The sequence below is a fragment of the Apus apus genome, chromosome 7 (assembly GCF_020740795.1).
Source record: "Apus apus isolate bApuApu2 chromosome 7, bApuApu2.pri.cur, whole genome shotgun sequence".
Taxonomy (NCBI): Eukaryota; Metazoa; Chordata; class Aves; order Apodiformes; family Apodidae; genus Apus; species Apus apus.
The window spans coordinates 28,829,298-28,854,829 of NC_067288.1; the positions used below are offsets into that span (position 1 = coordinate 28,829,298).

The 25,532-nt window shown below is 42.6% G+C and overlaps 2 protein-coding genes across 9 annotated transcripts in view; one reads left to right on the plus strand and one right to left on the minus strand.

Moving 5' to 3' along the window:
* The window catches only part of TM2D1 (TM2 domain containing 1), a 28,260-nt gene extending 12,420 nt beyond the window's left edge, over positions 1–15,840 (minus strand). For all 4 annotated transcript variants that reach the window (XR_007889990.1, XR_007889991.1, XR_007889989.1 and 1 more), the window contains exons 1-6: positions 15,273–15,840; positions 14,088–14,157; positions 11,749–11,857; positions 7,188–7,279; positions 3,754–3,827; positions 2,425–2,543 (exon numbers count right to left, since the gene is read on the minus strand). Coding sequence is in view for 1 of the 4 variants with exons in the window: in XM_051624414.1 (XP_051480374.1) it covers positions 2,433–2,543; positions 3,754–3,827; positions 7,188–7,279; positions 11,749–11,857; positions 14,088–14,157; positions 15,273–15,434 (618 nt within the window). In the remaining 3 variants the exon portion in view is untranslated. The remainder of the gene's footprint in view (positions 1–2,424; positions 2,544–3,753; positions 3,828–7,187; positions 7,280–11,748; positions 11,858–14,087; positions 14,158–15,272) is intronic.
* A 2,315-nt stretch (positions 15,841–18,155) lies between these two features.
* Positions 18,156–25,532, plus strand: part of PATJ (PATJ crumbs cell polarity complex component) — a 150,482-nt gene continuing 143,105 nt past the window's right edge. For 3 of the 5 annotated variants that reach the window (XM_051625060.1, XM_051625061.1, XM_051625063.1), the window contains exons 1-3: positions 18,157–18,211; positions 24,048–24,108; positions 24,191–24,357. In XM_051625060.1, coding sequence (XP_051481020.1) covers positions 24,087–24,108; positions 24,191–24,357 — 189 coding nt within the window. In that variant the 5' untranslated portion in view covers positions 18,157–18,211; positions 24,048–24,086. Of the gene's footprint in view, positions 18,212–24,047; positions 24,109–24,190; positions 24,358–25,532 lie in introns of all 5 variants that reach the window. The other 2 variants (XM_051625062.1, XM_051625064.1) reach the window with 1 other exon arrangement.

Below are 25,532 nucleotides of genomic sequence, written 5' to 3' on the forward strand. Positions count from 1 at the left end.
GCAGTACTATCTGCTTCTTCAGTTAACCCTCTCTAAACTACAGCTCAGCAACTGAACAAACATATAGAAAGGCAGAGATGAGTGTTCAGGTACAGAACATATTTCCAACAGCATACAAGTTCCAAAGGTTATCCCATCTGTGGCACTAATTCCTAAAAGGCTTTACAGACAAAGGAAGGGTTGAGAAAGAAGTGGGAAGTTGTTAGTATAAGATGGAGGATCAAGTGGAAAACCATCTAAAGGAAAGATAAATTTTTGCTAGGGCTTGAAATATTGCCCTGTCTGGTCACCTGTGGCTCCACCCTGACTGCTGTGACAAAGCAGTGTAGCCCTGACACGAGCATGCACTGGGACCACAAACCAGGGAGAACCAGGATGAATGAATCCCACAGCAGTTTTAATTTCCTCAATAGGGTGACACACATCTTCTGTTTCTACAGAAACACTGTAACTTGCAATACAAATCTTTCTCTCTGCTGGCTACTTGTTTTCCAGGATTAACAAACTACCTGATGGATCTTAGAACTAATCATATTTTTATTTGAGTCACACAAAAAAGCTCCTGTACTCTTTTATGGATAATGAAGCACGAGATGGATTGTTCAAGATGGTTTGCCCAAGATGGATTAAGTCAAGCCCTCTGCTACTTGTACACATGGTGGCACATTTTAGAAAGAAATCTAGTGTGATGAGTTGCCCAAGTCTGTCTTTTTATTATAATGTCCATGGTATCTTCCTCTTCTTCAAAGCCATATTATCAGCTTCAGGGTTAAAAAACAAAAACCAGGCAAGTCCACAGGATGATCTTAGCCATGGGATTTTATTTGATTCAAACATTTATTTTCCATCCACTTCCTCTCTGTTTTTGAGAGTATTTCAGGAAACAAAACTGACATGCACAAAGAGCATTCAGTGAAAGGGAGACAAAAGGGAGAGGCAACAAGTATCAGGCAAGTGAAAGAAGCTAACAGTGTTCTTCTCTCTGTGAACCCACGTAAACCAAGTAAAACACACCTTAACAAGTGTTCCAAAACGATGCCATGCTTGTGTGAAGGAAAGAACTAATGTTAAGCACAAAATATTCCTTATGGTTTGTTCTCATTAAGTGACATGACAGGTTACACTGATTTGGAAAAAAAACAGGACCTCTTTTCTGTGCACCAGTCAACGTACGTTTAAAAGAGACTAAAACCCACAAACTACACTTTTGAAAATCCATTCAGGAATCCCGTTTTTCTGTCATTCCCTTAAATATACCATTTGTTGACACATTAATAACCTTCTGAAAGTTTCATCTGAAAAGCAAAATAGTAGCCCAAATTTTTGAAAAAAAATCTACACTAAAGTTTGTATCACATGAGTTTCTCACTCAGTTACTGCTGGTTTTCATTAGAAGGTGAAGGGAATGTTTAAAATTGGTCAAATAACATGAAGATTCTGTTGACATGTTTTCTGCCTCTGTGTGTATATGCTGCTCTTTAAAGGAACATTTTCATAGATCTTGGTTGTCCTAAAGGTTGCAGCCAAATAACTTTGAAGGACACAGAATTTATTTCACTGAAGCACAACTGATTTAAAATAAGAACCTTTCAAGGGCCTTATTAGTACAAATTCACTTTTTGGACATTCTGTAGCTGTAAAACACACACACACCAATTTCGTTTCAGAAAAAGAAGGAATTTATTTCACTAGGGATGGTTGCAAGGAAGGGAAAAAGAAAAAGCAATATAAGCAGGATGATTATTTCCCAATCTAATCTCAGGGTACCCCAACATCTACCCTCCTTTTTTGTGATGTGTCATCTCCAGATCTATTTTTTTATACATCCATAATTCTAGAGTTGATCAGCACTGACCAGATTTTGTAACTTGCCCAAAATTTGTCTTAAAGCTTTATAGAAATAATGATTTTAATTGATAGAATTTCACAGGATACACCAGCACAAGATTTAGGGCCACCTGCATTTTAACTGACTGGAAAGAAAGGCAGTTTCTGTGGTTTGGGATATTGAAGTTCCTTTCCAAACTGTCATGTGTAGTCCTGTCCCACACATGCTAAAACTCTTTATCAGTTTCAGTGGAGTAAAGACCAGCATAGTTGTTCTGAACAACCCTTTCTCCACCTCTCTATAACCTCCTAAATTATACTGACAGATGCAAAACAACACCAGTGCAAATTGCAGAAGTCTGCACATTTCACAAATGTCCAACTTAGCAACAAACTGCGCTCACAGAGCGGTCACAAAGAAACCTGGTACCTTCAAGGTAAACTCACTTGATGAATTTTCGTATTTGATCATCTTTGTTCAACCTACATTTAACGTTTCATTCTGATGAAGTGTAATTAATAAGTCATCAGCAATTTCAGTAGACAACTGGCTCTGTCTGTAAAAATAAAATGCACCTATGCATTTGTGACACTTACTGCCAGGGTTAAGGGTAGGTCTGCATTTTCCTGAAGGTTGCATTGGTAATAGTAAGCCGGGTCAGCCTTGCTCCATAGTAATCTATGATGTAGCTGGAGCCATCGGAAGGTCCGACGATCTACGTGGGGGAAAGAATCAAGGCTTTTCAACATGAAGTGAAATACACACTTTGTGCATATGTCTCAATTACTACTAATTTTCCCATCATAAAATTAGTCATGCTTAATTAGTCAAACAGAAACTAGATTTATTTTGAAGTTATGCTATAGTTTAACTATTGTAGCAAGCGCTGTCTCAGAAGGTACATTTCCCTGGGGCTTCTAATCAACCAAATTGCAGAGCCAGGCGCTGGTGCTGGGTTAAGCTGAAAAAGATTTGAGGCACAAAATCAGGCTAACAAATGAGTGGGCTCCAAACCACTCTTCTTCAACAAAGGAGGGTAGGCAGGAGAGAATTAGCTTGATGACAAATACCTTTGAAATAGTGCGCAGGTAAAGGAGTGGAGAGAAGGAGAGAAGACCATGGCTTTTTTGTTCTGGAAATGCTAAATTGATGTGGGGTCACCAGGGAGATGAAAAAGGAGACATGAAAGATACTCTCAACTGTGTCTGTAAGTGATCTGAGGCAAGACGACTTAAACAGCGTAGAAAGGAATTTGAGAATGCATATGCTTTAAAAGATGTATACACAAAGATGGTATTTTTCTATAAACCCATATAAATTATTTCCATATCCACAGTGTGCTTTAAGTTCATCATTGGCCATTTGTAATTCATGCTAAATGGCTGCACTGTAGAATAAGACAATTTGGCAGTTTCATGATGTCACAAGATGCCACCCCAGCTGGGGATTTAGCCATCATGAATCCTACAGCCACAGCTCTCAGGTGACACAGGACTTGTATTTGGAGGAGAAAAGGAAGAAAAGAAGTGGCAATGTCTCCTCTCCTGCACACTGCATGGACAGCCCAGGTGATGGGTTCCACTAGCATAAAGCAAATGCAGAACTTCAGGATTCTGGGAACACCAGGACATCTCATGCAAATTCCCATAAAGAGCTCACAGGTTCTGACAAAGTGAATTTATGGTGTTATTGCTTCCAAGCTATTAATTACATGTATTTATAGATGGCTATTAGAATTTTTAATTCAAACAACCAATATATTGATCTTTCATATAAATATTTACAACATCAATCTACAGAGCTAAAATAAAGGCCTTCTTTTTTCAATGCATAAATGCTCTCAAGTCTAGAATGCTAACAAAGAATTAGCAATCAAATCAAAGCTTTGGCAAACAGAGTTGTATCTTGTTTTGAAATTGACTTACCTGCATTGAAATAAGTATGAAATCAATTAGGCTACCAATTCCACAAAATCCTACAGTGCAGAATTTTAACAAACCTAAAAAAGGAAAATAAAATTTAATTGTAGCTTTAAGCCAGTCACTATGAAGTTCATGGGTTTCTGGTGGCAATCACATCCCAACTCTCTCCACACCTCACAATATACACACACACACACACAGAAACAGACACATAGAAACAACCCTAAAGTTAAAGAACTTCATTTATCAGGGATTATTAATATTTCTAACATCCTGAATACACTTCAAATATGCTAAGCATTAACAATTTTTTTTTTTAACAAATATTCTTAAACAAGGAAAGGCAAAAGTTGATAATCAAGTAACTGGAAATTATTCTCTCTCTGATTGAGGCACATAGAGAAAAAATCCCAGCTGGGGCTGCAAAATTTACTTATGAATAGAAACAGACTTTCTACCACTTTCTGAGTTGCAGCACATACTGATTTGATTTTTAGAACACATTACTTTGGAGAACCATCCTTTGTACCATTTTTCTATTTTTGCTGAAACAGGAATTTATTTTCAATATACACATACATATATATAAAAACACTTTTTAACTGGTATGCAAAAATGTTGGGTTTTGTATGAATAAATGAAAGATTAATAGAAAATCTATGGGAATAGCAACTAACAGATAAATGTTTCATTGGAAGTTGCCATGTAAGACAGACTTCGTTTGGAAAATGTCTTCAGAAGAAGGAGGCTGTGCTAAAATTTTTATATATTTTTTAATACCAGTAGTTTCTTGAACAGTGAATATAATGCAATGAGTATTATCTATATTGTAACACTTCAGCTGAGCTAGATGAACATCTAGGTTATTTTGAGAATGAGATACTCCTTGTGAAGACTTTTGTGCCTTTACGCAGGCATAAGACAGGATGAAGAAGAAAGTGTATCTGTTCCATCTAAGTAAGTTGTAGGTTATGCTGTACAGGGAAAACAGTTCTCTGCTAAAAAACATATCCTTACTGTGCTTACAGGGGCCAGCATGCTTCTGAGGCAAGAGAGCAGCAGGTTGGTGACATTAGCCAGTGTGGCATCCCAGAGCAGCTCTTCCCCACAAGTCGAGCTGTGCTGTACAAAACCTGCCAGTAAAACCAGGCAGCCGCTTCCCAAATGACGAGTCTGCACTCGGCCAAACACCTGATGCTCTCCTGTCCTTCACCTCCTCCTTTGTGCTCCCCACCTCCCTCAGAAACAGTGACCTGTCCCACATACTACCTGCTCTCCCCCACGCCCTGTTCAGGAGGCTGCACATGGAGGAGAGCAGGGGAGGAAGTGCCTGCAGCTGCAGGGAGAGCAGCCCACTGTCTGGATATAGCTCCCACAGCTGACAAGATGAAACTAGCCTGATTTATAAACTCCAGGGAAACAGTTTATAATCTCTCCATGGAACATCACAGTAGTCAGAGAGAACAGGGAAAAACACCTAACAACCAAGAAGATGAAAGAGTAGTAGCAGGATGGTCATTCAGCTTATCAGAAGAAAAGCCAATGTGCATATCACAACTAAAGTGGTGCCACTTACATGTGCAAAAAACAAGTATATCATTGTTTAAAACAACTTGTTCCCAGTGGCTGAGACTTGCAGCAGCCAGACACAAGCCTGGCTAACAGTACTGGCAGTAGTGTAACAAAACGTAAGGGGAACAGACAGCTAAAGAAATGCCAGTCTTGGGAAACAACAGCTAAGATGATTAAATTATGTCAGACTCTGGTGAACAGTCTGCTTTGTTATTACCTGCACAGAGTTTAGTCACCATATTTATTTGGTGATATTTATTTGGGATGCACCTCATACCATCTCCTCTCAAGCTCTGGTCCTGAACCTCACTGCCAGATGGCATTTCAGGAACCCAGCTGTTCCCTTCCCATTGCTGGTTCCAGCAGCAGCTCCTTGAGGAACTGGCTGCACCATTAAGCTACTGGATGTAGAAAAACTGTTCCTGTACCTGGCATACATTTCTGGAGTGCAGCATAAAGTTCATTTTTTTTCTTCCTCCTCACTTCCCTCCCCTCAAGCAGATCATACTGAGAAAATAAACTGCTCTAAATCATGGAGGGAAAAACCAGTGCTCTTACACCATAATCACTGATGGTTTAGCTCACAGTGTGAAGAAGAGGAAGAGGTTGCCTTCCCGATTCCTTCATATTCAATAGCTTGTTTGTATTTTTGTGCTCTTTAAGCAACAGAGAAGGAAAAAAAGTAAACCAAAGAGCATTTGCAGGCTTCATTATGCTTGCACAACAGATTTCAATGCTATTACCTTTCTTATCCATTTTTTGCCAAGGTATGGATGACCTTGAAAAACCCCAATCAAGCACTGTCCAAGAATCCAAAGCATTGATTGTATTGATTTTTATTTTTTTCTTTTCTACTCTTACCTATTTGCCTTTGTCTTCTTTACCTTTCAAAATCTTGAAAACTTTAATTTAAGATTTTTATTTTAAGTCTAATTAGCCTTGGTTACTGGCTATAGTATATTCCAGCAGGGTTAACAAGCATGAGCTATAAAAAATTCCTAGATAAGAATGGAGGATTTATAAATCTATATTACTACAATATAATACAAAATAATTACTGCAAATTATTATTCCAAATCCAATAGTATAACAAAAAAATGCACATTATTGGCCACTTCCAAAAATGTACCTTTTTGTGAAACAGACAAAGTAAAGTGCTAATAATAGAATCTCAGGGGGAAAAAAGACACAGAAGTTAATACCAAATTATCAAGGAAAAGATGTTATTAGAAAAAAAAAAGGGGTTGCATTTAATGGGCAGAAACTCAGAGTTCCCAGCTGAAGTGAGAGTAACATATATAGCTTTTTCCAATTCATTGTTCCATGCTATCTAGACTTAAATTAACTCTATTTGTCCAGCTCAGAAACAAAGCCAGTAAAAGCACTCCTAACATACTCAAGTATTTCCATTATTTAAAAGCCTGTGACACCATCGCCCTGGGAATCAGGTCCTAAAAACACTAACCAGAGGTAGGTGTTATTAAACGTCTTAGCTTTTGCAGAACGGTTTTAATACTATGAGCTATCTTGAAGGTATGCATTTGCCAGAATAAATTCCATATCCCAAAACACTAAGTTTAATGTAAACTTTGTCCACTATTTTCCTGGTAAAATTAAGTATCATTTAAGTAGCTGGCAAACAAGTCAAAGCCACTTCAGTTTCAGTGCCTCAAAAAGAATGCTGGGGTAAACATCAAGTTGTCACCACTCCAACAGAATAGCAGGATTTTATCTTACTTGACAATAATTCTAGTTGGGAATATTAGAACTGTGACTGTCAGCCTTCATTACTCAAAATATAAGTATATACATACAGCTCAGTCCTAACAATAAGCTTTACCTCAAATTAAAAGAAATAAACTTACCTAAAGCAGGATAGCCTAGATAAAATCTATCTGCTCCCAACCATCCAAGAAATAAGGACAGCGCTACTGCCACTTTGTAGGAGTATCCATTTCTGACAAAAGAAAGAAGTAATGTAGACAATGACTGCAAAAAAAAAAATCACTCATACTTTTAAGAATTAAAGTAGTGACTCATTTGCCTGATGATTTGGTTTTAAAATAAAACCCACAGACTTGTTATTTATCTTGAATTATGGACACAGAATTGATAATGTTAAGCTTTCAAAGTGGGTAGGCACCCTCTAAAAGCAAACTCAGCTGTTGCAACTCAAGTATACTCTTGCAGAATGCATATTATTCTGAAACTAAATCATTTATCATCAAGAGAGACACAATTCAGTTGCTGATACATCCCCAGTTTTACAGAGCACTTCCTAAGAGTTCAGCCCTACTAAGACAGCCGTAGAAAGCTAAGAGGTGTGTGCACACTGTCTGTGTGCATTAGTCTCACACACAGCCAAATTGAGAGGAACAGGATAGACAGGTGAGATGCCAACAGAGACAGTAACTGCAATGAGATCTGAAAGAGAAATGAACCATGGCCACTGGTTGAAGAAGCTGCAGGAAGGATTCAGCAAAAAGGGTAAGTCATGTATCCATTTCCTACACTCTAAAGGCACAAACTCACACATGAAAAGAACTGTTGATGGTAGAAAGATGCACAGTGGTAGAGAGGTACCTGAAAGTTAAGTATCCCACAGTCATACAAAATACACAGGTACCACAGACTTTTGCAGATTTACACTAATTGGCACCATTCTTTGCAGAATCACATAATCATTCTGGTTGGAAAAGACCTTCAAGATCATCGAGTCCAACCATAACATAACTCTATCATTAACCCAGCTCGACAAAGTCCAGTGCTTAAACCATGTCCCTCCCCACCACATCTATACATCTTTTAAACACCTCCAAGGATGATGATTCAACCACCTCCTTGGGCAGCTGTGCCAGCATTTAATTATCCTTTCTGACAAGTGCTGGCACCTCTTGCCAACAGCTGGACTGATGTGGCCACACAAGCCACCTGTAACTTTAAGTCATTGCTCATGTGAACTTTACACTAATAAGGAAGCTAGAAACATACAGCGATCAATCCTGGGACCTGCTGCATCCTCTGCTGCATCAGCCAGCAGCTAGCTGCTGAACAGAAAAGCAAACCTAAATGGAATTAGAACTGAAAAAATATTAAATAATTCACTGATTTGCTATGTACACTAACTACTATGTGCCAGCAATTACTTAATAAGCCCAAATTAAACTCTTGGTTGACAGTTGAATAAAACATAAGTTTCATAAAGAGAGTAGCTAAGAAAGGTCCAATCACCTTTATTAAGCACTTTCAATGCCAAATAAAGATCTACCTTTTTGCTTATCATCTAGATTTACTGATTTTAAAACTTAATGGCAACATTAACTGATTAAATCATGACTTTTACCTCAATATTTGTTACTTAGCATCTATTAGCAACACAGAACATACTGGGCTTTCCTGAAACCTAATGTAACATAAATTATCATCTTTAGAACTGTCTTTTTTTCCACTGTAAAGAACAACAATGGTTTTATTTAAAAGTTGAAGTAAACTGTTGGAAATTGTGTATCAACTACAAAGTGCCAGCAACCCTCCAAGGACACTAAAGCATAAAAAGAGCTCTTACATAAAATGTGGGAACACAATTCAGTTTGAGAACAAAAGCAGGAACAAACTAAGCATGGGCCTATGCATCGAGATGCTTTTAAAAGCAGAGCACTCTGTGACCTAATCAGCATCAAACTGACAGGCAGAAGAAATCCAAGAGGAAATGGAAACATGTCAACATTGCAACAAGGCTGCATCCACTCTGGTGTTTCCTTTGCCTTACTCACTCTTAGAGACAAATATATACACTGAAGACTCAACCGACATAATAATGCATCCCAGACACCTAAAGGAGTTTCTACAAATGGATAAAAGTTGTAGTTTCTTTTCAGCTGCTCTTCTGAATTTTTCTTGCTTCTCAGCCTCATCTAATACGTTTTTTACCTGCATACATCTCTGCTAGCTGCCATGTGAAAAACAACTTCTTCCCACTCTCCCACACCAGCTGATAACAAGCAGGTACTGCTGCAGGTCACAGTGCTTTCTGTGCTCTTTCAGAGTTTCCTAGCACTGCTCAAAGACCTGTCCACGCTGAACTTCACAGGCTACCATCTGATGGACTCCTTGCCTGGAATGGAAATACCTGAGCAATGGTTATGTCAAGTCTTCAGAATCAGGGCCCACACATATTAAGAAAAACACATGGCAGAGTGTAAACTTGGGGAATTCTGGAATTTGGCTAAAAAACCTACCTCCAGATCATCAACTTAAAGCCAAACCAAAGCAATCCTGACTCCTAGGAGTTCTTTGCTGGACCAACCTTATCAGCACTTACCAGCTTTTCCCTAAACTTGAACACATCCACTTATCCAAACATACAACATCTCCTGGTCTTGCTCTAAAATAACTGGATCCCAGAACTGTTACCTGGACTGTTATTAAATTATAGTTTTGGCTAAGGACAACTTGCTGATTTGCCCCTCCCAAAAGCTAGGGATTTAGATTAACCTGCTGTCCCTAAAATAGGACAATCCTGGTACAAGAAGACTCCTTCTCAAACCAATTTTCTGGTTAAATAATGTGCAGTTATTTCTGCCAAAAGACAGTTACATTTTCCATCAAAACTCAGATAAAATGCTGGAAAATCTCCAAAAAGCAGTAGCAGTAGAAAGGGCAGGCTCTTGCCGTAATATCAAGCTAAAGATTCCTGCTTAAAATCATCTAACATGTAGATAACATTCAAAATGCCTCATAAAAGGCTGATATAATGATTAGTGATTAGACCACTTTTTAAATAAGTGTACATATGAAGGATGGTAATATTAATATTGCTGCCATTTTTAACTGGCTTTGGGGCTTTATCAAGGGCAGGCTTGCATAACTCTTTCCACATTCACTGTTGTATTTTACTGGCGTTTTCAGCAAGCGCACAAAGGGTCCTCTACCCTTTCTGCCTTACTAGCAGTCATGGACTGGAAAAGCCCCAGCAAGTCCTTTTGATAGCATAACCATTGATTATTTCATCATAAATAATAGTCAAAATCAAGTAACACATCCTAAAAAGGATAACATTCTTCTGCCTATATAGATTTGGTTTTGTTATTCATAAATGTAAAGAAACACTACATTTAAAAAAACATTTCCAGAAAATACATTACACCAAAAATACACATACACAAAAAACTCCAAACATAAGAATTACTGTCTACTCCAAAGAGGAAACAATTTGATTAAGCTAGTATAGCTCATCTTATTCTCAGTCCCCACCACAGATGGGACTGAAACACAATTGTTTCTGGACAAAAATGTGACTGAAGTCTAGTTTGCTAGCATTTAAATTTGATTAGATGTAATAATATGTTTTCTTCAATTTGCTGAGCTTTGACTGTTGAGAAGACTAAATACAGAGAAAATATTTATGAAACTAAGAGGCAGAGCTGTACTTCTGAGTTAGGCAAATTATTGAGCAGTAAGTATCAGATCAGAGTTATTTGCCCACTAGTGTGATAAGGAATACCCAGGGAATATTACTGGTGCTTTAATTTCTAAAGACTCCAGTAGGACAAAAGAAAAATGCTCCTGCATGAATCCCACAAAAAGGAGAAACAAATGGTACTGACAGGTGTTCACTGATCATTAGCACTGGCCAGTTGGAACATTTATTGGTATCCAGAGCTCTCCATTGCTCACAATGTGCTTTAGAAAAACTAGGTCCATCATTTTCATGTTTCAGAAATGGGCTCTTAAAAGACACAGAGGACTTGATTAAATACAAACAGTGTTTAAAAATAGACAGTGGTTCCTCTAAAAGAGATTTCTTTGAACTGGAAAGAGGCTTAAACTCCCCCACTATTCATGCATAGTACAACTTTAGCTGCAGCTACTCTTTAAAGTGCCATGAACCAGCACTGCCACAGAACAGAGCAGCGCAGCTCTCCTTTCTCCACTCTCTCTTCTCCTTGAGCTGCCCTCCTCCTTGTGCTGGCACAAGCACCTCAAGTGACTGTTCTGTGACTCAAACTGGGGAGCTGGGCCAAGTTAGTTCAAGCCCAGCTCAGTCCCCTGTATACAGCAGGGAATGTCAGGGGAAAAATGGGAGAGGTGTCCCCAGACAGTTCCTCTAGGAGCTGTGCAGATTTCAAGCATATGTGAAATGTAGCCTTGGCATTTGGGGCAAATTTTTGCCAGGGCAAAGTACTTTAAGTAAAGCAAAGGGAAAATACGAAGGGAAAGCAAAGACACCAACATAACAAAGAAAAATGTGCCCATGGCAGAGACAGATATACTTATAAACATGCACATTTTAGAGGATTAAGTACTGGGCAACAAGTATGATTCTACCTTACTTCTCCTTTTCCTCTGTCAACACGACACAATTTTAGAAAAAAATTGTATGTGGAAAACAAAGACAAATTATGCCAAAAAAAGGCGTGTACTTACACATTGCGACATGCAATAGGCTTGTAAAATCCCACTTCATGTCCTGTAAAGACTTTTTCTATGCCAAGGTGATCTTTGCAAGTTATATTTGGTGCTGGCAGACATTGAACTGAGGAGAAAAAATTATCTGAAATTAAGCAGTCACCAACAGGGTACTGCAGCATTTTTCTGACAAGACACATGTGAAATAAACCAATTAAGTTCTCCTGGGCAACAGTCTTGATACAAAGCACAGTACCCACTTTTTAAAATGTAGTTTTTAAGCCAGTCCTGTGACTACTTTGTCTTTTCCCATGACCCATATTAAGTAAAATATACAAACACTAACCCTGTTTTAATTTCCATCCTGGCTCCATTATGAGTCAATAGGAAATCCGAACCTGACATACAGAAAACATTTTCATCTTGGGAACAGCCAAATATTGGAACAAGATGCCCAAAGAGGTGGTGCCATCACCATGCTTGAAGGTTTTCGAGATCTGACTGCACTAAAGCCTGAGCAACCTGGTCTGAACTCAGTGACAATGCTGCTTTGAGCAGGAGGTTGGACTATATGATATCCTGAGGTCTCTTTCAACCCAAATTATTATTTTATTCTAAACTGAAGCTTGACTCTTAGGAGAACCAAAGTGGAAATCACAGCAAGAAGTGATATCTACTTAAAGTCTGAAATGTATTACCAGAATATTAGTCACTCTCTAATGAGAAGGCTGTTGTTTTAAGGGAAAAATTCTAGTCCTTTACTACTTTCTATCAGTTTTCAGTATTTGTTGAGTCCTGTTGGTTGGGTCCAACTAAACAGCAAGCTGGGTTCAACATTTCTTTCAGATTTCCCAATCATTCTGACAGGCAAGAAGACTGGGACTTGGATTATTTAATATCAATCCAAGATACCAAACCAAACCAAAAATTCAGACCATTAGTATCCATAATATCAGTAACAGCCAAAACATATGAGCTATGTCTGGAGTTACTCATCACTGTGCCTAATCTAAGACAACTAGAAAAAAATACAGGTTTTTCTTGCAAAAAATACTAAGCAAAGCAAGCAGTGCTTTATTTGATTTAGAAGAAACCCACAGCAGTTTAAATATATTGATATAGGAAAGGCCATAGGTTTCCTGTCAATGTCATGCCAGTAAGACTTGAAATCTGCTACTCAATGACACTACTTGGATGCTTTCAATTAAACTCCAATTTGTTTGGGTGTTGGATCCCAGAAAGATGTTTAAAAATGGCTGTGCTTCAAGCATGATCCAGAAGATTCAACTTTTGTACTTAGATAATACTGAAATAGGAAGTGACTCAAATAGTGAGGCAACAATCTAAAAATTGCAATGTGTGTAAAATATTCAATATAGGCACAGAAAACAACATTAATTAATTTAGCAACTTTCGCCTCTCTGAAGCTTATGTTCTGTTCAAATATATAGTGTATTAAATACCATCACCTGGTAACTGTTAGACAACTAACAATTTGAGTTGTGATCAATCCCAAACTCCAGAATATTCTTTTTGCTCACTGACTGGACATTCATAATCAGGGAGATGATGTCATAAATTATGTAAAGGACTAAATAACTTCAAAAATAATCCATTTTGGACAGTACTTTCATCTAGCTGCTGAAGTACTTGGAAAACCTTCACTATCCCCAAGCACCGCAGCGAAGAAAATTATTCAACACTTATGGAAAACAAAATAAGAAAGACAAGAAGCACTCACATGTATTTTACACATGACTGCAGAGAAAGCAAAACCGTTGTGCTATTGGCTAGCACAGAGGCTATTTATTTCAATGTCTGAAAACATCAGAAAAGCTAAACATATGTAGTTAACCAAGTGATCAATTTTAGCATTTTTCTGTTGTGCTTCAAAGTACATCAGAACTTCACTTTGAAATAAGGGCTTTCAAACCAGAACCTCATGGCCCCAAAAACTCCTGATGATGGAAGGAACCATGCCTCCTTAATTTTTTTTTTTTAAATAGAAGATCTTGAAGGCTGTTCTGTCACATGTCAATTCTGCTAATAATTATATGTAAAGTCAGCAAGACAGGAATTGTTTGTTTTAATCACAGTAGCACAGGACAGAGCCTGGAAGATATAACATACATGGAAGAGATTTACCAGAGGCCTCACTGTACCAATCAGAGACAATGTGTTTATTAATTTTTAGTAAAGCATCCAATCCACACAAGTGTTTTAGGGTTTCATACTAATTATACTGTTAATCCCATGTTTTATAAAGCTCATCTAGCAGATACACAAAAGCATAAATTGAACACTTCCTTGAAAAATGTAGCTACTGTCAATATCTGTTAAGAGTCAGAAATCCTTACCATATGCTGTGTGATTTGTACAATTCATTGGTTCTTGTGTACTATTGTCTATTTTGGGCTCATCGCACATATATGTTCAGGTAATTGAGGAAAACATTTTTTCATTTGAAACACTACAAAAGGTTTAACAGTCATTTATTCCACCCTCTCTAAACCCCGAGGACTTAAGATGCACCTTGATGTCACTTTTACTTCCTACCCATCCCCCAAAATAGGAAGAGCACATTACCATACAGAAAAACTCATAATCCGATTTAATACACCAATATATCACATAAGCTCTATGTTTAATTAGAGCTGCAGTCAGCACTACCTAAAGGAACGACCATATTTATCAGTCACGGCCTCTGTATTTGAAGGCAACAAGGTAGCACACCTGATCTAGCCGTCTTATTTCAGTTTCCAGAGTAACTTTAAATTGAGGCATTTGGTTGACAAGATTAAATCTACAGTAACACACAAAATTCAAAGAACACCTCAAAATGAACATCTGGAACTTCAGGACTCTCAACTTGAAAAAAAACCTGAGCAGGAACCTATTTCCAGAGGTCTGAACTTCCACAGCCAAGCAGAAGAGTTAACTTTCTAAGATTTGCTTTCTTGACACTTCTGATCTGCAGCTCCATCGATACCTGCCAGCTACCATCAACACATAATTCCTGGGGAAGGCCCGAGGCGCCTTGGGAGAGGCAGGAGCCTCACGACTGGCGCCTGCAGCACCTGCGCCCTGCTCCTTCGGACCGCTGGGAGCAGGACCCGGTATTTCGCAGAGCCACCGCGTCTCCCTCGGCTGTCTTGCCAAAAACAAGAAGGTGGAGGGCTGGGGGAGAGGGGTTTCTCGTCCCGTGGGGTTTTCTCTTTGAAAGGGACCCCGCAAACCAGCACCCACACCGCACCACCCCCAAAAGAAGCCCACGCTGCTGCAGACGTTCCCTCTCCCGCTCCTTCCAGCCGAGACCCCCCCGGGGCTCCTGACCTGAGGCTTTCCCTGACACCCGAGGGACCGCTCCCTGGCAGGTACCTCACGCCCTCCGCTCCCCATCCCCTCCACCCGAGGGGCCTGGGCAAGCCCCTGTCAGGCAAACCGAGCCCGGGCCGACCCGCCGCCGGCCCCTCAGCCTCCCGGGCCCCATCGCCATGGCAACCCAGCCCCCCCTGCCCGCCCCGGCCCCGGCCGCGCTCAGGATATTGCCCCAGCCTCAGCTCGTCGCACTTGAGCGGCGGCTCCGAGCCCGCCGCTCCCTGCACGGCTGCACCCGCGAACCAGAGGAGAAGCAGGATCCGGGCCTCCGCCGCGCTCCTCCGCCTGCCCCGCTGCGCCGGCAGCCGCCCCGGCCGGGCGGCCATGACGGGAACGGCCGCTGCCGTCAGCGGACACCGCGGCCCGGCGGCGCCGCGAGGAGGAGCGGCCCCCCCCCGCCGCCGCCGCCAGGGAGCCCGCCCGGCCTGCGGGTCCCGCCAGTTGTTCGCGGGCGGTTGAGGGGCCTGGTTTGGGATTTTTGCTGCGCAGGGGCTTGGCCTCGGCAAACCATCCGCGCCGAGCAGCGCGTGCCCCTGCTCAAGATGGCCCCCGCGCAGCCCCGGCGGGGCGCCCGCCGGCGCGTGCCCTGAGTTAAGATGGCGGCGCCCACCCGCAGCACCTGCCGGGCGGCGCCGAGCGGCCCCTGCTCAAGATGGCGGCCGTGAGGAGCCCGGGCTCGGGGCGGGCCGCGGCGGTGCGGGCGGGACGCTGCGTGGCCTCCCGGCGGCGGCCGAAGGGCGGTGGGGTCGCTGTGGGATGTCGGGCAGGCGATTCACCCGCAGCAGGAAGGGCCGGGTGAGGGCATCTCCTCAGGAGAGGGGTGAGCCCGCTCTGATCCTCCCAACAGGAAGCTGTAACTTTGGCTCACCAGGTGAAATGGTTCACCGTGGCTGTCCCTAGTGTTTGCTTAAAATAAATAGTTTGAAATGGTTATTCTGGTTTCCCATACAACTGGGATTGTGTTGTTAAAACAGCTTTTTATTTCGTTGTTTAAAATGAAAACTAAAAGCTTGGAGCAGGAAAGCTTTCATCTTCATCAGTGTTTGCTCTTTGTAAGGCATTTTGTGGTGATTACCAAGCCTTTCTCACTTCCTTGAAGGTTATTTCATGTTTTTCTAGTGTTGGAAGGTGTCAGTTTTCAGTTATGACCTGCTGGGAATCCTGGACTGTTATTAGGAGATGAAGAATCCAGGATAAACATACCCAGGAAAGGCAGCACTGCTGCTGAGAGTTTACATTTGCCCTTGAAGCATTTCCTGAAAAAGTAGTTGGGACCTAGAACCTGAAAAAGTCTGAAAGCAAATACAGGGTAGTATTGAAGAGGACATTGTCGCTACCCAGCCCTTCTGGAAGTCTTTTGGGTTTATTGATTATTATTTTGGTGAATGAATGGTGACTTACATATGAGTCTGTCAGTACCAACGTAAGGTTTGTCACAGTCCCAGATACTCAAAGAATCTGAAAGAATACGTGGATGGCTTACAAAGCGCTCAGGCAGTGAATGTAAACTTTTGCCATCTAACAGCTTTTTGGGAGATTGGTGTAAATTAAATTGGCAGTCTAGAGTTCAGCAAAGTATGCAAATGAAAATTGATAACTCATTTCAGCAACTGGAAGTGAAAGGCCAGGGCCAGAGTGTGCTCTGTAATGAACTCAGCCCTTGGAGATCAAGACTGAGGTGCACTGATGAGAAAAGCGCCTGGCTCTGTTGTCTGCCGTGCATCTCTCGGGTGGATAAATACACGACTTGCTGTTCATCACTGTCAGAAAAACTGTCACTTCTCACGAGCGCTACATTAATTAAAATGGAGAGTAAGGACTGGCAAGTTAGGCATTTGGAATCTGAATTTTTAAAGGAAGAGGATGAAATATGTTACTAGCATGTTGCATGCTCCAGTGCAACCGCTATTGCTTAGTAAAGCAAAACGGGCACGAGGGGAAATCAATCCTAAATTACGAGGTAAAATTCCAAACTTTTTGTAGCCCTTATCCTATGCAACTACCAGGGCTGTGTAAGATCTTCTGCACATGACCCAGTGGGACAGTGTAGCAAAATACAAATTATTTTTGAGAGTTTATAGTTTTATCTACATACATATCTAAAAAGTGTGAAAGCAGACCAACATACAGGTTTTGGAGATAGAAAGCACCTACAGTTCCTGCAATTAACTTCCACTAAAATTATTTATGTTCACTATTTTGCAACTAGCAATAGGAAAACTGCTTTTATTCCTTTCTCTTGAGCTGCCTCTGCAGGGGACTCAGCCACTGCCCCCTCATACACCAGCCGTCCCAGGCAACAGTGCCGTGTCTCTGGGACCCTGCAGGCAGGGCGGTGTGTTCCAGGACTGCTGTTGGGAGCAGCGAAGCTGTGATAAACTCTTCTGCGTTGCCAGTTTAGTGCTCGGGGGGAATCACTGCAGTCCATCCAAATCCTGGTCCTCTTCTGGCTTTTGCTGTTGCCTCCTTTGGAAGTGGTAGGAGCAGGGCTGCTGAGGCTTCTCCGGGAATTTGAGCTGAAAAGGGCTCTATGTTCATGTTTGATGAGTATGAATAAAGATTTCCTCTGAAGTCCACATCTACGTTTTGCCCTCACTGGGGATTCGGTGGCCATCTTGATATGTATGTCTTTTGGGCCTGCGGTTGGCAAGTACAAGCCAAGATGGTCTGAAAGCTGACCTGGCTTGTTAAGCTACCCCGGGTCCCCGTGCCCTGACTGAACGTCCTGCTCACCAGCTTCAGCCCCGGCTGCGGGACAAAACTCCTACACCACCTGCCCTTCCCCGAGCCTCCGGACGGACATACTTCCCCACAGCACCTGAGGGCTCGTCCCGCTCAGCTGGAGCTGCGGGCATCCCGGAGCCGAGAAGGGGGGGGGGGGCTGCCGGCAGCGCTGCCGCTTCCCCCGCCGCCCGTGCCCGCCGGGCCGCTCCCGCCCCCGCAGCAGGGCCCGGCCCGGCCCGGCCGTCCCCCGGGAGGCGGCTCTCCCGCCGCGCCGCCCCGGCTTCCTGCGCCGCAGGTGAGGGGAGCTCCCTCCCGCTTCCGCCCAGGTGCAGCCGGCGGCCATCGCGCCGCGCCGACCGCCGCCTCAGCCCGCCCGCAGGTACCGCGCGGCGGGACCCCGGCCCCGCACCGGCACTGTGCCCCCGCAACGCTGAGGGGAGCCCGGCGCTGCTCCGCTCCTCCCGCCCCGGCTCGGCCCCGCAACCCCGGCCCCGGCGGCCTGGGCGGGACTCCCGGTAGCGAAGGCGCTGGGGCCAGGAAGGCGGAGGGGCTGGCGGCCGCGCCTCCGAGGGGAGCCCGCAGGTGCGGGGCCTGGGAGGGGGCGGCTCTCCCGGCAGGTGGAGTCAGGTTGTTAGGAGGGCTCTTTTGGGGAAGTTTTGGTGCCTCCGTCGGACACGGAGGCTCTGCCTGGCACTAGCGCTTTTTGTGGTATAAATCCTCCGGAGAAACCTTTCCTAGCACCTCGTTCGCTCAGCTCCTGGCCCGTGCGGCGGTGTGAGCACCGCACGGTGAGGACACCGGCCTGCGCTTGGCCGGAGACTCGCACCTCGAAGCCCTTCAGGTTCGGGGCCTTGGTGGCTCCTTGACACCCCTGGAGAAGGCTGGGGGGGGGCTGTGCGGCTCCTGGCGGCGGGGGAAAGCCCTCCGGGGCGCGGGAGTCACCTCGGAGCCGCCATGTCGCGGGGCAGCTTCCACCCCTGCAGAGCTGCTGTGCTGAGGAGGCGCCCGGGACGGAGCAAACCGTTTGCAATCCTGCCAGTCGGTTCAGAAATTCTGAACAAAGCAGGTTGTTTTGTTGTTGGGTGTTTTTTTTTTTCCTTTATTTAGGGGTTGGTTAATAGGAAAACCGTTCTTTCACGTTGCTTGTCAGCTTTTGGAGCTTAGAAATTCAGGATGGTTCCAGGTCGAACAACTCTTCTCCCCCATGAAGTGATTTGTTAATCAGCTACACGGTGATCTTAGTAATTCTAGGATTTATAGACTAATTTCACTAGAACACGAAAATACCTAGGTGTCAGAAGCAAGTTTTCCTCAAGCTTTGTGAGAACAGGTTTCTGAGACCATGTTATTGCTCCACAGAGAATGGCTTTGACATGAGCTCACCCTTCTATTACACATCAGAGAACCCACACAGACACTTCCCTCGAGGAGCTTGGAGGAATTCAGGTTCTGCTTGTTAAAAGTTAGCATGCCTTGGGAGTGGGTAAGGCTCCTCTTCATCTCCATGGAGACTGGTAATCACAGATGCAGGATTTTAGGTTTGTTGCTTTCCTTGTCTTGTGGACAGGACAGGTTTGCCCATGGAGTAGGTTTTTTTAAACTATTTAGGTTTGACCTGCTTTACCCTTCATAAATGCTGCAGCGTTACACAGAGCAGCAGGTTTTGCTGGTTTCATCTGAAAGGTGTGTGTGTGCAGGCTAAGCCTGGACTGAATTCTTCTCTACGTTACCAGGATGGAAAACTGAGCATAACTTGTAGGACAGCAAAATATGTGTTCGAATAATGTGTTTTTCACAGTCCATAATCACTTGATGGGGTGTAAACTCTGTAATTTTTAATATCTGAAGTTACAGGTGATGCTGTGTTAGGTCAATTTAGGATTGAGATCACACTAGCAAATGCTTTCTCCCATTTCTTAGGCCTTTATCAAATTTGAAACTGTTTGGGCTGAAATTTTTCATGTTGGAGATCTCTCTGCTGAGGATGATAAAAAGGCCAGAAAATATTGCAACTGTATTAGTGCAGAAAGGTGACTTTGGATTGGGATGTACCCTTGGCTGTTTTTGTGGCAGGCTGCTCAGACAAGGCCATGTTAGGAGGCTTTGAAAGCAGTTTGCCTTTGCAGCAAAAACACTTTGCAGAAAGCCTTAGCAGCAGTTAGCACTTGTGCATTAAGGACTGTGGCATTTTATGTCCCAGAAGGTTACACCCATCCTGAGCAGAGAGCCTGCCATGAGGCAGGACTTTCCCTGCAGGCCATCTCCTGGAAGGACACAGATTGTTGGAGGCCAAGTTGAAGGGCAGAAGTGGTTGTAGTTGTTAGATGAGTGGGGATAAATGGGCAGAAGCGTCTCTGTTGGCTGAACCGTGTCCTACTCCAGAGGCCAGCAGGAAACTCATTTTTTTCTTTCAGCAGCCCTTTGTGGAGGGCAGGTCTTTGTCAAGGCCACTGCCAGGGGTGTTCCTTTCTGCCTCTGGGATGTGCCAGGGTTGAGCACCCGGGCTTGAGCACCCGTGTCTCTGTTCAAGTGGCAGGCATCTGGCAGGGGGGTGATGGCAATGGAAGACTTAAACCTTTCAGCTCTTATGTGATGACCTCTGCTGGCATCAGCATGGAGGAATTCCTTTTTTCTTAGTCTGCTTTTGAAGAAGATCCAAGCCTTAGGATTTCATACAAAACCTTATGAAGCTTTCCCGCTCCCTACGATGCGTTGAGTTCAGCTCTCAAAAGTGAAGACAGTAGAAACCCAGATGTACGCTGTCCTGGAGTGTGTTTGTTTTTTTTTGTCTGGTGTCAGAAAACACTAAAGGTCTTGAAATTCATTATTTTCTCAATGATTTTACAATTATATTGGGAGTTGCGACATAAATTTTGAACTGAAGGGTTGCAGTTTTGTCTACCAATAAGATAAATAAGTGGCTGTAGAAATTGGAGAATGGAGCTAAGGAAGTTGCATGCAAAATGGGTGACCTGATTTTAACAAAATAAGCTAGTGGTTTGGATCATTCTTCAAACTTACTGCCTAGGAATGGACCTCCTAATTTAGCAACTGTCTGTTGGCACCCTGCTCAGACTGGGTGTTTGGAAATTGTTTAATCATAGCTTTTTGGGCCCCTAAACATAAACAGCTCAATAGTGCATGGAGTTGTGTTTTTCTCTGGTGCCCAAAAGCCAGTCTTAGAGACCCGGTCTTAATTACACATCACTTGAAAACTTTAATTTATATTTTCAGGGATCCCCTCACGCCAGAAGGGCTGTTTACTTTAAAATATAACCCTTTTTCTTCTTCCCCGCTCTCTTTTTATGAAAGAAAAGAGAACAAAGAAATACTGAGGGCGGTTTTAACATATTGCACACACACACAAAAAATCATTAAAATCCATTGCAGGCTGGCTGGAGACCAGCTTTGATCACGAGGAATCCCAAAGTGCTGTGTAAACTTGAAACGAAGTGTACCTGAGGTCCACTTTGGCATCCACCGGCACAGAGTGGTCTGCAGTGGCTCTTAGCAATGCTTTGGAGCAGCTCAAGCAGGAAGCTGAAACTTTCTTTCATCTTTCCCCTCCCCCCCCCCCCCTTCTTTTGCACCTCCTTCTCCTAGAGGACTAGATGGAGCCTAGTCCTCTTACCTATGTTTTTCTGCTGAAATTTTTCTTTCTTGGATCTGTCCCCGGCGTCATAATTGCTATTGTTACACCCGCTGTAATGGAAAAAAGATTAATCTTGGAGACTGTCAGCGCGGCACTTTGAGGCTGGTTTTGAATGACGCAGGCTATTTCTCATGGTTCTTTTTGCCAGTGCAGCTGAGATGCTGCCATCACTTGCTGCTGCTGCAAGGTGTGGTCCCCCTTCCCCAGGACTCCTCCTCGCCCCCCTCCTGCGTGCCTGCCCTGGCAGTTGAGAGCTAACTGGGCAAAAGCTCACCCTATCAAAACGGGAAGGTTTTTTTTTTCCTGCGTTTTTAGCTCCCTGTTCCAGCTCACTATGGGATCAGGTGAATGAGTGCAAGCGTAGATGGAAAGGGAAGAACAAAATGCATGAAAGAGGGCTGGAGAGCTGGACCAGCCTCTTGGCTTCAGCTATTAAATGGGCATGTTGTTGTCAAGTCAATATTGTTTCCTACCATGCTGCATTTCTTTTCTGCATTTAATCTTTTCTTCACCCTACTGCTGGTTTAAAGGTGTTTCAAGCCACTTTTGCTCATAGGAGTTGTTTTGCATCCCTTTCTGATGCTGTTTTTTTTTGCTTTGGTGTTGCTTTTTTTTTCCCTCTTCTAACTGCTGATGTGAGGTAGAAAAACAGATGAAGAAAGTGAATGGAAGGAAGTTAAATGGGGAATAAAGAACAAATTTCCATATTCTTTGTCCTGTTTTGTTAAAATTCATGCAATATATTTAGCCAAGGAAGTTAAGCTTTGTCTTTTTGGTTTAGATGAAGTCTCAGGAATGTATAAGGAAATGGTATTTTCATCTGTTCTTCAGAATCAGATCTCAGCACAGAATAAAAGGCTGCTGTGCTCTTAGAAGTGTTTTTTTTCAAATGGAAAAGAAAATAAAGCTGCAGCACTTAGGAAAGTTCAGATGCATTCCTGAAAATCTTTCAGGTTTGCTGCCTCAACTCTTGCTATGAGTTTGATTTAAAATGACCTCCTAAATCTGTTAATAGTCTTTCAAAGCGACTCATTTTGCTTGGCCTTGGGTGCAAACCACACAAACCCACCAAGTTCTGCAGAAATTCCTCCAGGAGCCAAAGCTACTCAGATAGAGTTAAAGGGGGCATAAATCTGAAGTCGTGGTTTGTGACACACCTCTGATTGCCTTTTTTTTTTTTTTTTTTTAATTAGGTAATTCAGTTTAATCTGACTCTTGAGGAGAAGAGAAGCTATTCACCTGCATAGTTAATATTTCCTTAAATATGACAGTGTCCTTCCAGAACTCAAGATGTTTTCAGTGTGAGCGCAGATAGTCTCAGAGACAGAGCTGAAAGGATCAGAGGTTCTGCTGGTAGGGAGCCCCCCCCACCCCGGGTTATGCTTACCCTGGGTTAAGCATCACATTCAGATGCGTATGGCCCTTTCTACTCTTGAATTTCAAGACTGAAAAAGTAAATACAGATTTTTTTATATATATATATGTGTGTATATATATGTATGGCTATTTTGGTTCCAAAATAATTCCAAATACCTTCTTTTGAAATTGCACAGTTATATACTGGGTAGGGTTAAAATTATGTAAATTGAGCTATTAAATGGCTGCCTTTTTTCAGAGGATCTTGTACTAAGTGAAGAAACCTTGTTTCTCCTGTATGTTTTGGTACAACTGCCTTGATAGAATGACAGGCTCCACATCAACTTAATAACATGCAAGTAAGGGTACGAATTTATCATCGCTGCTAATTGCAAGTCTGTTGTTTTTGTTCTGCCAACTAGGCCTCGGCCCCAGTTGGAGACCTGTTCTGTTTGGCACTGTAGAGGAGCGTGATAAAGGATATTCTGTTCCTTCAAAGCTTGTCATGTGCATAGCAAAGTGAAAGGCAAGCTCACAGAGCAGGGAATGAGCTTCTTTCACCTGTTCCACACCCAGGCTGTGATTTGAGCTGACCTCCCATAGGAATGTGTTGGACTGGGGACTGATTTGGCCAATTTTGGGCTGTAAAGCTGTGCTGTCTCATGAGTGGAGGGAACCTTGTTGTTTTCTAGGAAGATGCAGATTTTCACCTATAATGCCAAGTGGCAGGGCAGAGCTATCGTGATAAGAATACTGTCTAAAATAGTTGGAGTAATCAAGAGGAAAGTACCTTCTAAATAATAGGAAGATGTTAATAGTTTGTAGAAAAGATCACAACTTTTATGTCCATATTAAAAATAATTTGGTTGATTGTAACTGACTCTGTTTTCTTGGCCAATGTTTGTTTTTATGACTTGTGTTTTTACTCATATTTGAAAGAGTTGTTCATATTCCTTCCTGTGTGTGAAAGGAAAAGCACACAGAACAAGGAAAGAGTTTTGAATGTGCTGAAGCTGAAGTGCAACTAACCATACTGAGAACTTTGCTGAATATTTGGGGTAAAAAACAGGGGTTAGTAGCATTTCTTTATTAAATTTTTTATACTTAGTTTAGAATATTTTTATTGAATTTGTTAACTGTGTATCTGTTAGCATTCTTCTTGGATATCTAAGTTGTTAATTTGATTTTGGTTTTAAACCTCACCTAGGTTTCATTATTCTGAGGAATTCCAAAAATACCCATCAACATGCCTGAAAATCCTGCTGCAGGTATGTAGGCTGAAAGTGATTACTTCTGTTAAGCAGTGAGAAATGAAGCTCTACTCCTGACTTGTCCTGCTTTTTTGTGCAGATAAACAGCAGGTGCTGCAGATACTTGATCGTCTGCAAGCAAAACTGCATGAGAAAAGAGATTCCCAACATTATGAAAACCTGACTGTTCTGCAGAACACCCTCAGGAGCCCTTTGTTTAACCAGATCCTGACCCTCCAGCAATCCATCAAGCAACTGAAGGAACAAGTGAGTGTACAATTACAGTTGTTGGGGAGAAGATAACTATAGTAAACTTGGAACTTAAAACAGGGTACGTAGGTGTGTGTTAATGAGGAAGCTCTCATTAATAAGCTGTAAGTTGGTGTGAGTGAATATTGGACCTTTTTTTTGGTCAAGCTAGTACCTACATAGTCAGTGTTGCAATGGGAAGGGGAATGGCAACAAACGGGTCACGGAGTAATGTGCTTTGAAAGGGATGTGGAAGAGGCAGGGATGGGAACCACATCAGTCACAGAAAAGCATCTGCAAAAGACATCAGCTCTAGTACTTTGAGTTCTGAGCACAGCTGGAACCATGACCCTTTGTTTTTCACAGAAGCTAAATACTGTTTATCTGCTACCTGGCAGGATCTTTTCTCCTTAAAAGACACCATCACTTAGTTTCTGCTGACATGTGCAAGAATGATTAACCTTCTTTTGGGAAGTATAATCTAGAAACCCACCCCTGACGATTGGCCAAGCTCTGATGCAGATGTAGGAACTTCTGTGGGTTGGTTTATAACACCATCTGACACTTAGCTCTTGTGGAGCTGGGCATCAATGTCACATCTGCATGAGCAGGTCTCACCATGCAGTTACCAGAGTTTGACATGCAAACTTAAAATCAGGGCCTACCTTGGCAAACCCTGAGCAGCAGCCATCCCTGTCTCTGCTGTTGCTGCACCTGCCCAGCTGCAGATCCAGTGGGGTGGGTGTCATGGGGATGAGGCCACCTTGCTGGCATTGCCAAAGGTATTGCACGTGTTCCTGCCTGGGTGGCATGGTGGTGGTTGTGCCATTCATTCTCCCTTCTCCCCATGTTCACAAAGGTGCTGTTCCTTTCTTCCAAAAGAAGGAACCTTCCAAAGGCACTCCTGTTCCCTCCTTCCAAGGCTTGGATGCATGTCTGCAAGCTATTGAAAAAGTATGAAAATGCGAATATATCTAACTGTAGCATGATGGATTTTATATCCAGAATGTTCAGAATTATAATATCTAGAAGATTTTATTATTCTTGAAATTCTTTTTATGCATATCCCTCATGAACAGTTTCACTTAGAATGGAATTTTTCAGTTTAGTATGTCTGCATTTCTTCATTATTTACCGGGACTAGAGATTGAACTGCAGGTTCTAGTAATGATAACATGTTCAGTGGTAGTTAT